General features: G+C 40.2%; 1 protein-coding gene across 1 annotated transcript in view; it reads left to right on the top strand.

Annotated features, from left to right (window-relative positions):
* Positions 1-16,014, top strand: part of LOC124790164 (brefeldin A-inhibited guanine nucleotide-exchange protein 1) — a 281,977-nt gene that overhangs the window by 253,486 nt on the left and 12,477 nt on the right. Inside the window, exons 26-29 of the mRNA XM_047257760.1 lie at positions 6,024-6,140; positions 6,500-6,640; positions 6,762-6,939; positions 10,863-11,119. Coding sequence (XP_047113716.1) covers positions 6,024-6,140; positions 6,500-6,640; positions 6,762-6,939; positions 10,863-11,119 — 693 coding nt within the window. The remainder of the gene's footprint in view (positions 1-6,023; positions 6,141-6,499; positions 6,641-6,761; positions 6,940-10,862; positions 11,120-16,014) is intronic.

Here is a 16,014-nt window from a genome sequence, read left to right as displayed (position 1 = left end):
AGCAAATATGCGCCCTTTGTCAGATTCCCACAATGCTTTATCTTGACTGCACCCTGTAACCATGTCAGAATGTTTCGGCAGTACGTTTCTGGATGGTTGCTTCTTATAATCATAATCTGTGTTAGCATTGTACCATAACAGCCCCCTGCTCCCCCTCCCCCCCCCCCCCCCCCCCAAAATAAATAAATAAATAAACTTAGCTTGTTCAGTTATGGTTGGAGCTTCACCTGTTTTGTTGGTGTTCAATCCATTAGTTTCTACAGTTTGCTTTGTGCCTGTGTCTGGGGTATTACAGTCATACACTGCAGTGAGCACTTATCCACAGTGATTATGGGGCTAACAAAGTCATCTGTGTTGGTGTGACACAGGCCAACATTTCCGCAGCTGCCCATGTTCAGTGGGCTTTCTAAATGGGTGTGAGCAGTTGCAGAACGTAGCCAACATTGAGATATGGTCTGCCACTTCATTCTTTGTCGTTTAGACTTGTTTAGTGTAATGGAAGCATCACTGTGACCTAGCCACTGTGTCACATGATTATGCGTCTTTCCCATACATTTCCACGAACTCGGCAGTAATTGTAGTATTGTTCCTCCTCAAATAAGAAAAAGAATTAATGTGTGATACTGCACTTTCTCAGTGAGGTACACCATTTTGCTGTGGCACCTCCAATGACATGCTGTGACACTGTAGTGCAGGGATTTCAAAGTGCACCAGGACTGCAGACGTATACCCGCAAACAAATTTTTACTTTTTACTTTGACTACTCCCCGTATGATGAAATACATTGTCACATGACTGAACTCCTGTCATCTCAGCTTGTTGATTAATTTGCTTGCATGGCTGTTCATTCAAGCTTTTAAAGAAACAAGAAATTGTTGCTTTGGGTATGATTAAAAGCTCCAGATTCCTTGTCCTATCAGTATTTGTGTAACTAGCTAACTTTGTCTTTGCTGTGCTTCCCACCACGTAAAGTTTTATTTGTACTGTGTGGAATTTTTAAGACATGACTGGAAAACATTCCTAATTGAAGCATCATTTCTTCATTCACTAATGTTATTTTTTTCCACATGTTTGGCATCCAGATTAATTGCTTTTCTCTGTCATTGTGTGACTCTTTGAACTGTAGTGTTTCATCAAAAGATAATTACGATCTGATCAGGGATTTCAATAGACAGGTCATCTTACATCGACATTCAATCTCTTGATACTGTTACAGGTACACTGATTAGACAAAAGTCATGGGATACCTTCTAATATTGTCAGACTTCCTTTTGCCTGGCATAGTGCAGAAACACGATGTGGCATGGGCTCAATAAGTCGTCAGAAGTTCCCTACAGAAATAATAAGCGATGCTGCCTCTGTAGCCGTCCATAATTGTGAAACTGTGCCTTGCAGTATTTTCTTCATGAACTGACCTCTCAATTATGTCCCATAAATGTCCGATAGGATTCATGTCGGGTGATTTAGGTGACCAAATCATTTGCTCGAACTGTCCAAAATATTCTTCGAACCAATCACACAGTTGTGGCATGGTGATATGGCACATCGACAGCTACAAAAATTCCATTGTTCGGGAACAAGCAGTCCATGAATGGCTGTAAATAGTCTCCAAGCAGCCATTTCCAGTCAATGGTTGGTACAGATGGACCAGATGTGTAAAAACAGCCCACACCATTATGGAGCCACCACTAGCTTTCACAGTGCCTTGTTGATAACTTGAGTCCATGCCTTCATGGGGATCTGTGCCACACTCAGACACTGCCATCAGCTCTTACCAACTGAAATCGGGACTCATCTGACCAAGCCACAGGTGTTGCAGGAACTGTCATTCTGTTAGCAAAGACACCTGCGTCGGTCATCTGCTGCCGTAGCCCATTAATGCCAAATTTTGACACACTGTCCTAACAGATATGTTCGTCATATGTCCCACACGCAACTCTACACAAACGCCGCTATATTGGGTCATTAAGTGAACGCTATCAGCCACTGTGTTGTTCGTGGTGAGAGGTAGTGCCTGAAATTTGTTATTGGCACTGTCGTGACACTGTGGATCTCAATTTTCAAAATGGAATGTGCCATGCTTCTAGCTCCAACTACTATTCTGTGTTCAGCTTGTGTTAATTCCCTTTGTGGGGTCATACTGTATTTACTCGAATCTAAGCCGCACTCATTTTTTTTTTTAATTCCAAAAAACCGCCTGCGGCTTAGAATCGAGTGCAAAGTAAGCGGAAGTTCTGAAAAATTTGGTAGGTGCAGCCGCAACTAACTTCTGCCGTCGAATACATGTAGCGCTACACAGGCATGCTTTGCAGCCACAAAGATAAATTCTGGTGCCAAAACCTCTGCGTCAGTAAATAAATTAAAAATAGGTGAAAGACGAGCTTTTTTCTCCGCCCCGAGTTTCGACCACTACATTTTCATACATTATACAACGAAGTAAATACAAATTCCGTATTGTTCATCTTCGAATGTAGCAGCATTTCAATGTACTACAAAAATCCGACTGGCAAGACTGTTTGGGATGTTTGTCAATTTGGCCAACTCTGCGTTCTGAATTTTTTCCTACCTGTGAGAAGAGATGGTTGCTAATAGGAACTTTTATGAATTGTGAATCACATGCAGTATTCCCTTCACCATAAGAATAATTCGAATATAAACATTTTGCCATGCATTTGTTTCATGTTTGCTGCTATCTCATTTAAATCCTGTCTGCCTAATAAACTACGAAACTAGAGTGAGACAACAGCAAACGCGGAAGAATATACATATCATGTCATGTTTATATTCATATTATTCGTATGCCTAATAGTGATACAGTCAGAAATGAAGCACGGCAATTGACTAGATTTTTAAATCTACGATGACTCTAATTTCTGTGCAGAATGTAATGTACTAAAGAGGCGTCCGCAAAGATTTTCAACGGAGAAAAATTTTCGCTGAACTCTCGTTCAGAACATTTTCTATCATACGCAGTCTATTATTTGGTTCTTGTAGATCATTATCAAAGAAAGAAGCAGTGTAAGTAACAACAAATAGCACTCTCTTGCCATTGTTTTGCTAATGAGATGATTCCTCCATCTTCTTTTTTTAAAAAAAAGCGGCGGTAGCGCGCACAAAGGCAAGCCATTCCGTGAGCGGTGACAGGCCGTAAACACTCATTATCAGAATGCGACAAACAATGCATGACACAGTACAGTAATGCATTTTCAGTTTAGAGTGACGTAAACACCTATAACAAAGAGAACGGCACTTATCAGATCAAAGAAAAATAAGGAATGAATTCAAACTAGACGAAGCACGTGAAAAAGGAAGGGTACCCGTATAAATACGGACGGAGCGCTTGATGCATAGCAATGGCCACCTGGTAAAGCTTAACTTCTAAGCTTACAACTCGAACCAAACAACTGTACCTGTATCACCATTCATTCAACCTAAATTGTGTCTCATATTACAATGGACCAACTTTGTTTTGATTTGGGGGTGCGGCCTAAAACTTTTATCTCCCCTTGAATTTCGAGTCTCAAATTTTAGGTGCGGCTTAGATTCGGGAAAAATTTTTTTCCTCGATTTCGAGTCTCATTTTTTGGGTGCGGCTTAGATTTGAGTGCGGCTTAGATTCAAGTAAATACAGTAATCACATCAGAAACCTTTTCACATGATCCACCTGAGTACAAATGACAGCTCCACCAATGCGCTGCCCTTTTATACTTAGTGTATGCGATACTACCACCATCTGTATATGTCCATATTGCTGTCCCATGACTTCTGTCGCCTCAGTGTATATTTATCCTCTCTCTTGCATTCAGTTTACAGTTATCATTTCACAATCAAAGTTGAGCTCATATATGTTGGTCTTACTGAGAGTTTGTCCCAGTGCAATAGTTGTGTGATGCCAACTGGCAAAGCTGTCACACTGTGGCTCTCACTGTTCCACCTCGGGTGAGGTGTTAACATTTGATGGTCATAGTAAGTAGGAATTTTAGTACATTTGTTGGCTAGCTTTAGGCTTCATAACCTCCTTGGTTTCTGTTGATCTCTTCTGCTATTGTCTGTGGGGCTTCTGTGCCTATAAATTATATTGTGTGGGTCAATCTAGTCACTTATAATGTGTCATCAGCTACACTGTTTTTAACTTTTTATGTGCTCAGTACATACAGCCTGCAAGCATGTGATAGTGCAGGTTACTGTCAGGTAACTGTCCACAACAGATAAAGAAAATCTCTTGCTGCAAACACAATAACTGCTCCACAGTGTGACTCTAGCAAGAGGGTAGTAGCACGAGTTTGATGGGGGGGGGGGGGGGGGGGGGATGTCCTGAGATAGCCAGGGAGCCTTTAATGAAAAATGGCCTGAGCCAGAATTGTCTGAGAAATCCAAACACACATTTCACTTGTTTTTCATTTGCTTGTACAGAAATGATGGGGCGATCTGATTTATTCTTCCAGTCTGGGCTCAGTATTTTATGTACCTTCAAAGTTATTGGAAGTGCTTCACAGTTTAAATCAAGTGGGTTCAGACTCTGGAGCCATACTAATGACAGTGACACAAGATTCTGGATGTATTTTCACATTTTCTGATGTAGATGTGTACAAAAAACTAAACACTTGCTTCCCGAAACATAAAATTGTTACACTACATGAGATCTTAATACTCATCCTTTCCAGATTTCCAGATCTTACAGCACACATTGTGTAGTCCACTGTTGAATCGTCAATAAAATTCGTTAAAACCAGTATGTGAAACCCTAGTGGTTTATGACATAATGGTGTGATGGTCTTTAATACTCAAACTCGAGATTCAGCACTGTGTACTTGAAGGGCACTGTAGTACTAATTTTATCTGATGCCCTCATTAACAACTATATCACATTACCCTATAAAAGTGAATGATTTTTAGCAGAAATCATCAATATCTTTATTGAGTTGGAGATCTTCAAGGTTTTTTTACAGTGCAGATGTGAGACATTTTTTTATATTAATGTTGCTGCTTTGTGACCTCCCCACCCCCCACCCACCACCTCCCCACCCCCCCCCACCTCCAAAAAAGACACTTTCTTATTTATAATCAGTATGCCTAGTGTTGTGACACCCAAGACAATTTTATTTCCTTTCATTTGTGTATTCATATCTCTGGTAATTTTAACGTTTCGTGTTTATGGTTCAACTCCTAACCAAGCCACTCGCTCGAAAATATCCTCAGCTTTGGACATGGAGACTCTGTGCATAAATAATAAACAAAATTGAGAAAAGCACTCACTCATTTGTAGCTATTTGAAATGTGGTCATACATTAAACATCAAAGACACCTTACTAGCAGTGGATCTGGAGGTGCCAATTTCTTTCGCATTTAGTGTGTTAGTGTGCGCGTGGGGGAGGGGGTGGGGTTGGGGGGGGGGGGGGGGGGAAGACATGTGTAATCTAGGAGGGGGTCAAGAGGTACAAAACAAGGAAGGGGTTTGGAGGCAATAGGAACATGGCACAGGGCTAGACTAGTGGCTCTCAGCAGCAGTCTTAAGAGAAATGAAAAACTGACACTCCATTTGCCTATGTCACACCTCTCATAATCTCCTCCACCACTCCTACAGTCATACCCTTCCCAGTTTACATAAGTCTTTCCCTTCCAACCTGCAGTTGACAGCCTGAGCTTCCACTCAGCTGGTAGTAAGTGTCGATGTGGCCATGGGTACATTACTTAAACTAGAAAAACAGAGATAGTGCAAAGGTTGGTAATGTCTTTGCACCAGACATCAATCAACTACAAGTGAGTGGTTGCCTTTTCTCATTTTGTTTGTTGTTCCCATCAAGGTATTTCCATTAATGTACAATATATAATTATATAATAATAAAGCTGCTATGCAGTTACATTTTTTTTTTGTTCTTTCACTTATGTTTTTATAATAATATAACTACCTTTTGATTTTGAAATAATATAAAGTTTAATATGTTGTTAACATGTAATGTTTTATGATGCCACAAAACACCATGATTTTTATTTCACTATGATAAAATGCTTTTGTGTTTTAGGGGAATACTGATGATACTAATCACATCTTACAACGTTCCAACAGCTCGTATAGTGTGCAGAGCTCACAAAGTTCCAGTAGTGTCCCAGCAGAAGAAATTACATTGTTGCGTTCAAAGGTAAGTAACTGATTTATTGTGAGGAAGTGAAATGGCTGGGTGGTAGGACATTGGGTGCACAATTTGGAAGAATGACACTTTTCAAATCCATATTGCATCACCTTTGGTTATGTTCCCCATTCTTTCCCTAAATTAGTGCAGCCAAAACCTTATATGATTCTGTCTATAAAACCACAGCTGACAACCTGTTACCATTCCTTCCTAATGGAACTCTACTACTCCTCCCACACCTGTCATTTATCATGCTTGAGGTAGCTATAATTACAGTAGTATGCCTGTAAAAATTCAGGTTGTATTATGGTGCACAGTTGTATAATTGTTGCTATCTCATTCTTCTTTTCTTTTTTTCTTTTTTATAGGCAAATTCAGACCAGAGGCTGTTCCAAAGTCTAATGATTAAATGTGTTGTACAGTTGGAATTGATTCAAACAATCGATAATATTGTATTTTTCCCTGCTACATCAAGAAAGGAGGACCAAGAAAACTTGGCACTAGCACAGGTAAGTAGTAAGAACTTAAGTATTTTGTTACATAATTGTGTTACAATTATGCTAAATTAGAATGCTTATAGCAATACTTTATGAGGTATGTAGAATAATGAAATGATGAATCATATTCCAGGCAGATATGCTCCATGTAGAAGCTGGGCTTTCAGAACAACAGCGTGAAGAACAGGGGATGTATCGCAACCTGAGTTCAAGACATCTTCTGCTTCTTACTGATTGTCTACTTCAGTCTCATAGATTTGCAAAAGCTTTCAACTCCAATCATGAACAGCGCAATTTGCTCTGGAAAGCTGGTTTGTTCTAATCTCCTAACATCCAATTTAGTATTTATCGCATGGATATGTATATTTATATAATATGTTATTGAATACACATTATTGGTGGCTTAATCCCATGAAGTTGGCCATGTATCCCCATTTGGTCTGACAAGTGATAATAGTAAGACGTCATGTACGAATTATTGAAAACATAAACCCAGAGCTGCAGTTTCAAAGATAAAAGGTGTATAAATATGACAAGAAATCCCTCAATTGGAATATTAGCTATTGTGTAGATCTAAATTTTGTGATAGCAGCTATTTTAACCCTTGTTGATCATCCTAGCTGACTAAATCTGTTATCTGTATATAAAACAGAGTCTGTGTGTGTATATCTGGGATCTCCTCCAAAACTCTTGGATCAATGTCAACCAAATGTGGCACAGAAAAAGGAGGCCTCATGAGCATCAGCACTGTGAGGCTTTTAACCTGCTAGCTCCAGTAGGAGTGGAGATAAAGGAGCAGAAACATAATTTTCAAATTTCTGGCGTACAGGCTGCCCTGCACAACAAGCATGTTGTGTAGGAACAATATTGGCCTGCCAAATCAACCTGCTTTGCAGAGCAGCCTATATGTCAGGGGCAAGAAATGGTTTTCCAGGGCCCAATTTGCATGCTGCCCTGCATGACAGGCATGTTGCATTCGAGTAGTATCAGTCTGCTTTATTGAATTTTGTTTGCAGGGGCTACATGTACTGATGTTCACGGCTGGGGACAGATTGGGTGGACAAGGGGGTGTTGGGAAGGACGGAGCAAGGGGGAGGAGGAAATGAACAAAGAGAGGGGGAGGTGCAGATGAAGAGACAGAGAGTGGGGAGGAGGAGAAAGTGGTGTGAGGATGAGATGGGCAGGCAGAGGGAGGAAGAGGTGGATACGGAGAGGGGGAGGAGGAGGGGCATTAAATATATATGTGTTGAACGCATATGTGAATGAAACTGTGTGGAAAAGGCTAGTATTATACTAAAACATGATTGTGTGCTGTGGCTGTGGAGTTAGAATGGAGACAGGATGTGGGCACCTGGATGTGTTAAGAGATTTTCTGAGATGAAAATCAAAACAAGAAAATTAACTGTCATGTCTAGAGCCTGTCTCCAAGCCCTAATGTTAAGGGATACGGGTGATGTGTGTTACATCAGGAGGCTGCCACAGCCAGACTGAGTGCATGGTACTCTTAAGAGAGGAGCTAGGAAACGCAGCTAGCTAGTCGGAGAGCTGGTAGCCGAAAGAGCATCCGCTGTCTTTGGAACGCTCCTTGCTGGTCTGCTCTGTGTCCCCCAGATGATGATTCCCAGCTTTCCTATTGGTTGGTAGAGAGGCCCCATTAGGTGTCCCACAGTCAGCAATACATTCAGGATAGCATTTCCTGTCAGCACTGCAGATTGGCCAATATTTGCTAGTTTTTCAAAGGCCACACCTGTCCAGTACCTCGTATACAACTTTCTTGTGGTTTATTCCAACTGAGTGAAGGACATTTCAGTCAACCCAGTAAGTCACTGTCTCAAAATAGTTACTAGAATATCCAGATTCTTGAACTGTCGATAACTATCTTGACACTGGAGTTAAATTAACAGTAGAGGAAAAATGTAGTATTTATTTCACTCATAGTATTACATTGACCATGAACTGCAAGCAGGTGCAATACAAATGTTCTTTTGGTTAAAGTTTAGTATATAGTGGAATATTACATATTGAAGTGCATTTCTACCATGAGTTTGGTTGTGCTTTCTTCTCTGGCTGTAATTCATATGTTAATTGTTTTGTATTAAAAGAAATATTCAAATTGGAGAACTGCAAAAATTTACAGTAATGATTAACCAATACTTACCATCAAGACACGAAATTATTAATGGAGGTAAATCTATTAGAATGACAGCATGGAAGGGTATGTGGGAGGGCAGGGTCTCGTCTCAAGAGCTCAAGGAAAGTAACACTGAATGAGTAGAACCAAATATCTTGTGCATGTAGCAGGCATTCGAGTGTCTTCAGTCGTGCAATAGAGCTTGCTCAATAGCTGAGTATTGTGTGTCCCCAAAACAGATAGTTCTGTGTCCATTCATGTGCTTAGCCAGTTTAGTGGTGTGGTTATTCCTCTATAAAATAACCATTCAGAATATGTTAGTTAGTAAACAATATGCTTAGTTTACATGTTTCTGTCTTTTATGGTGCAAGACTTACCAGTGCTCACCCTGAAGGAAGTGGTAGTTGGTGGGTGTATGGGGCATGCTTTTGCTTCTCTTATGGTGGTTTTGTGCTGTGTTCTGATACCCTTAAAGCAGAATTTGGTTCCATTCAAAGATGTTTAACAGGATTCATGCTGGGACTCCGAGCATGCTAGTCCAGCAAACTCCTTGATGGTCTTCAAACTGTGCTGTGAGTCTTGCATTACAGACAGTAGCACTATTATGGGCAATACAGAAAATGTTCAGTTCTTAATTGTTAACAGTGTGCAAAAACTTTTTGATTACTAATATTATATGTGAAAACTTAGCTTTTGTTGCAGCTATATAGTAGGTATATTAATTTAAACCATTAACTTTTCTTATTTGTGTGTCCGCGTTATTTAACAGTAATGTTGCTATTGCCTAACTAATCACATGACTTGTGCTCTGAACATCTGTTGTCAGTGGCTGGCAAGAACACATGGTATGAGCTGTAATTGGCTGACAAAAGCATGTCACAATCTCAGTTAAAGTGCTTCAGAAGCTGCCATGCTGTATTTGGTGGAATTAGCGTTTACACTTTCGTAATACAAAAACATGCACCACAGATCTTTACAAAACATGTTGTTTTTTGAGTGGGTTTCATTTCAGAGTGTCGGGGACTTCTATCCCGGTGAATAAAACCTTAACTATTCAAAGAAATGATATTGAGGGAAAGTATGTTGTCATGTAAAACACACACAAAAAAAAATTTCACTCAGGAAAAAGTTAAATTTCACCAAGGAAAAAGTGTATTTTCACCTGAGAAAAAGTGTATTTTTAACCAGGAAATCTGGGAGTTTTTTGCCTTGTCCGCGTATATACTATGATAAAATAATATTGTTTGGTATTGCTTTCTATGAAGTGCATTCAGTAAGTAATGGCAACACTTTTTTTTAAAAAAAGAAGAAGAAGCAGTTCGGTTTTATTCAGAATTCCAGTACACCATATTATTCACCATTCTTTTGGATATAAAACTCTATTTTTCAGCATAATCTCTGTTCAATGCAATGGCCTTATGCCACTCTGCTGGGAGGGCCTGTATGCCCACATGGTGCCACTCTCCTGGTTATCGTCGCAGCCAACATCTTGCGGCATAAGTAACCCCTTCCATCATCCACGTACTGCTTCCCATGGAGAGCATCCTTCATTGGGCTGAATGGATGGGAATTGGAAGATGCGAGATTTGGGGTGTAGGGTAGATGAGGAAGAATTGTCTAGAGAAGTTTTGTGAGCTGCTCTTGGGTGTGCAGGCTTGTGTCCAGTTGAGCAGTGATATGTTTGATTGCAATTTGTCGATCACCTTGAATGAGAGTGTCCACATTGCAGGAATCACCACTGTGTGCAGCCGGCCAGAATGCAGTAGATTGGACAGGTTTTGCGTGATCTTTTTGCAATTATGACGGACACCTCACCCTGTGACTCACCATGCTTTTGTTCACTGTCAGATCTCTGTAAACATTCTGCAGTCACCTATAAATATCTGTAATGTTCTGGTTTTTTGCCAAAAGAAACTCTATGGCAGCTTTGCAGAAGCCGTTTTGAAGGCACCACCTATCAGAACTTCATGGAACTATAGGAGCTGAAGCCCATGAAGGTTACACATTTTTTCAACCAAAATTGGCTGAGGAAAAATAGTGTTGCCTTATTTACTGAACACGTGTAATTTTTAAAAATTTATTTGAGCATCTTTCTTTGTTTAGGTTTCAAAGGTGGTGTTAAACCAAACTTGCTGAAGCAGGAAACTCAGAGTTTGGCATGTGTACTGAGAATACTTTTCAAGATGTATAGTGATGAGACACGGCAAGAGGCATGGCCCGTAATTCAGCAGCGTCTCATCTCTGTTTGTCATGAAGCATTTGAATATTTTCTTTGTTTGCAATCGGAAGCACATCGAGATGCGTGGACATGTCTTTTGCTTCTTGTTCTGACAAGGATTTTCAAGATGTCTGATGAAAGGGTATGTATCACATATAATTGTTTCTGAGACTGTATGATTCCCATCTTAATCACCATCATCAGACACATCATAGGTAGAAATGGGTATTAATTATGTGCTAAATAACAGAATTATACACAAGTGAACTTTATACATGACACTCAGCACTCTATATCATTAGAAGAATGTGTTGCATGATTTGATGCAGTGAACTGAGTAATCATCATCTGTTTGGAATTCTTGGAAGCTTTCAAGTATTCTTTCCTAGTGTTCTCCACAATACCACAGTCTCACATCTTTCAGATCTCTTTTGTGCTTCATGTAGTTGTACAATTCCTGTCCAATGAATGTCACTTCAAGTGACCTCAAAATTTCGTCTGTAGCTCGACACCTTTTAGACTTCTTCTTACAATGGATTTTTGAAAGTATTGAGGGGTAGGGATGGGTAGTGTCTACCAACATTAGTTGAGTAAACTGACCTGAATTGTTTCAATGGTTCCTGTGATAGTCATCATAGCTCCATTTTGTTACACATCAGTACAGCCTTTATGAGCACTTCACTACCACATTAATAAACCGTGCTGTGCCTCAGAGAAAACAAGAGTGAGGACATTGCTCAAAGAACATATTAAGTTTATTGCATCTGATGAGGGGCCCACAAGACTTTTGATGGGATTGGCATGTGATTACAGTTTTCTTGCAAGCTATATGAGTGTAAAAATTTACAGCCAAAAAGTTGTGTCATCTATGTTCTCAGACTCTGAAAAAGTTTAAATGATGACTACATCTGGCCCTCAAATGAGGGATGTTGGTTTATGTGATTAATGATGAATGAAAGCAATTATTATAATGATGAATGAAAGCAATTATTAAATATAATGAAGCTTTTGAAAGTAGCCACTAGGGTTTCTTTTGCTGGAAGAATGTTAAAGATTCATTGAACATTTCTTAATTTCTTTGTTTATTACCTTATTGGACGGTTTCTGTTTTCCTTTTCTGTTCTGCTTGTCCCCATATACCACATTCTCTTTCTCTACTTGTCTGTTCAAGCAACCATCTGAAATCATTATGTGCATACATAGTGAGAAAATGATGTTCAAGCAGAACCTCCTGTACTTCCAGTTGTATCTAACTAACAATAAACTTTTAAATCATGACTCCAACCTGGCCACAAACAGTGGGCAAGTATCAGAATTAGTTCAAGGATATTTCTTAAACTGTTAGTCTCTCACAAGTGTGTATCTTTTGTTTTGTTTCCTATCTTGTGCTCATATAGTGTGACTTGTTAATTTGTATCTTTAAAATGTCAAAAATTTACGTATTTCTGAAATGATATATAATCCTGAAGAACAGATCAACAATCATGTGCATTGGCCACGTGAATGCCTATACGCCAAGGTATACAAACACAATTTCTCCCCACCCCCAAGCAGAGTTCAAAATATAAGGCTTTCCAACCTCATGTTTGCTCAGCTTCTATTGCAACCACTTTGAGAAAACCTGTAAGTATAAGTCAGTGCTGCAATGCAACTACAGGGGATAAATATTGGCATAAACACTTGTGGCAAAATAGCTCATGAGTGAACAGCTGGATGTCCGTGTCCAACGGGCACAATATTTCAGCAAATGACCCTGTTGCCATCATCAGGTACACTGATGAACTGAGTGCCTCCCAGCCCCCCCCCCCCCTTCCTCCTCCAGCCAAGTCATTCCATTAGAGGTTCACGCCCAGCGGCATGTCCTGATGGTGCCTCTGCTGTCGCTCTCCCTGCCCCTGAAGTCAGTTCGTTGTTGGATATAACCTTTCTCATTTACATGAGATTCAATGCAGGTTCCCATGCCCTACTAATGATGTAGCCACCATCACAATTTATCAGCAGCCCCCTTACTCAAATCTTGATAGATACCTTAGTTACACAGTTGCAGAAGTTAGACGTCTGGGTCCGAACCTTAGTATGGTCGTAATCCATTCCATGTAATTCTGATAAACAATGTTCCACAACTGCTGACTTGTTAGATTGCTGCAGTTTGGTGTGCTGTTGGTGTTCGCTGCAGTGATCTTCGACAATACACACGGTTCAGTGTATGTAACCATTGCCACACTGGCTGGTCCAGTAGATCCCAGATTTCTGTAATCAGATGTCATCCTTGACAGTACTAAGCAGTGCCTGTGTTTGTGAGCAGAAGAAAAGTTTTCACCTGATGTTTGTGAAGAATTCACTCAGTCTTCCTGGATATTGCACCACAAAACTGAACAAATGCAATATCACATTTGTGCGCTGAGGTTCCTCTTGTGTTTCCGCCGGTTGTACAGGTGGTATGAGACATAGAGCTCTCCAAATTTTCCACTCTTTGTAGCTGTTTTTCTGGAACACCATACTCAGATGTTCAAGTTCTAGGTTGGGTCTTTCCTTGTTGGAGGGTATGGGCCCCCTATGTACCGATGTTCTGAGCATGCCATTTCTCTGTGCCAGGTGGTGTAGGTCAGTGTGTCTCATCTTATGGTAAGCTCTGCGGCCCAAAGTGCCATCTACTCTTCTTTTTACCACAACATTCAAAAAGGGGAGCACTCCATCCACTTTGACTCCCATGATAAAATTAATGTTCTGGAATTGAGATGTCTGAGGGAATCAATCAGCTTGTCTCTTACATATGGCCATATGTGTCACCAACATACCGGAAGAAATAGGTCAGTTGCCATTGAGCTGATTCCAGGGGCTTCCTTCTCCCTTCCATCTGCTCATAGCAACCATCATTGAAAGAATAGTATGTTGATGTCAAGACATGCCTGAAAATGTTGGTCATTTCTGTGTCAAATTTCTGCCCAATAAGTTCCAAAGACTCTTGTAAAGGTTCTCTGTTGAAAAAAGAGACAATGTTGAAGTTCACAAGGGTGTCACAATCACTAAGCCTAAAGTTGTTAAGGCACCAACAAAATCCACAGAGCTGCAAATATGATGTGGACATTTTCCAACAAGGACTAAACAGATCCTTCTGGTATTTAGCGAGTGATTGTCAGAGCACCAGTGTTGCTAACAATGAGACGTAAAGGTACCTCATCTTTGTGACCCTTCAGAAGTTCATAAAGTCTCACAATCAGTAGACTAGGTTCTTCTTGTTGTAGCTTCTTAACAATTTTGTCTGGCAAGCCAGGTTCTTTGAGAAGTGTCATGGTCTTCCTCTCAATTCTCTTGGTAGGATCAGTTTTCATCTTCCAATATGCATTGTCTTCTTGCAGGCCTGCATCTACTCAGTGTAATCACGGTAAGATAAGATCGCTGGTAAGACCGTGATAACTGGTCTTCTCTTATGTTTTGTGTGGCTGCCTTCTCTATCCACACAGACAGTGCTCTACAAGGTGGTGTCCCTCAGAGAGGCACCAAGCCAGATATCATGACATGTTGTGACATTTGAATATTGACTCAAAGAACTATCTCCTCGTGTGTGTGTGGTGTGTTTTTTAGGGGGAATACTCTGATCCTTTGAGGGATGTAATCATGACTCCTTCCTGGAACCCGGGAAGGATCACACCAACCAAAATAGTTATCACAATGTAGCACTTAACGTGAATGATCAAGAACCACTTACCATACTCTCCAGAACCAGGAAACAAGGTCTTCAGTGCAGTTTCTGTAGGTACCATTCTACACTCAACAATCTAATGCTCCTGCAGGCAGTGATACAAAAGGCCTTTTTGTGTGGGCAGCACTTGGTAGCATAGTTTTCTGATAGTGAAAAGGTGTTTGATAGCGTGTGGTGGTACGATTTCATTCAATTACTTTATTACTGTGTTGTGTCCAGAGTCATGACACTTGTCCAGTGATGTATTTTTGTAGGTGATTTTTCAGTCTTTTGTTCATCTTCTAGTCTTGCTGCTGCTGATCAACAATTGCATCAAACATTAAGATGACTAGAATTCTGAGATAAAACCACAGAATTCAATTTATGTATCAACTTTAATCATGTACATCAGCTTTCTAATCAACCCATTAGTGTGGAGGAGAAACATAGCTGAATGTCTTAACACAGTGTTGGAGCAGGATGTGTCTGCCATTAGTAGAGAGGCCTAGGTTGTTTTTGAGTTTGATGAAGTACAAGAAGTCTTGTACAACAAATTTTATTTTTAAACAATCCTTTTGCAAAATTTTAGATGATACCTAAATTTAACAGTTATTTACGTTGAAAGGTCTAAGCAATGCTGTACTATCTTCGGTCTAAGCAATGCTGTACTATCTTCTGATTGTAGTTTCCCCTAATAGTGTGTTTTATGTTTCAATCTACAGATGAATTTACAGTCTTTGAACCATCTCTCTACACCATCTTAAAAGCACAGGAGTAGATGCAGTTCAATCACTGGAATATAATTTTTTTGTCTGCTATGATTCCCTAATTGCTCTACAGACCATGCAACAAATATACCCAGTAGACCAAGTGGTACAAAAAACAAGATGCCATTCACATACAACAATGGCAATGGAAAGAAGTATCATTAGGCTGGCTACCGGGCCATGTGAGAATTGAGGGAAAGAAGCAACCAGACACAGCAGTAAGGAATGCTTGCAGTGCAATTAATGTACCAACCTATGTTGTCCCTTTGGGTGCTTTATCTCATTGTGGGAGAGTAGAATGGGAGAAGATCAGATGAAGGTATGAAATAACAAACTAAAGCTCATTAAGCCAACTGTTTGACTGTGGTGAACACCTCTCTGGTCGCATAGGTGGAAAGAAATGGGTTTAGCATGACGGAAAATGGCACTATCAGCTGATATGCAGGCCCCTCATCCGGCCAGAGGCCCCACCAGTGCTTGTCAGGTGAGAGCCAGTGTGTCACATTTTACTGATAGCTTTTTATGTTCTCACTCCGAAAGCAGCAACATTCTTGATAATGATTAGTCCACTGTTTTAAAAAACAGTAA

The sequence above is a fragment of the Schistocerca piceifrons genome, chromosome 3, assembly GCF_021461385.2.
Source record: "Schistocerca piceifrons isolate TAMUIC-IGC-003096 chromosome 3, iqSchPice1.1, whole genome shotgun sequence".
NCBI lineage: Eukaryota > Metazoa > Arthropoda > Insecta > Orthoptera > Acrididae > Schistocerca > Schistocerca piceifrons.
Note: the sequence above shows the minus strand (reverse complement) of the source record. Positions and strands in the feature narration are given on the sequence as shown.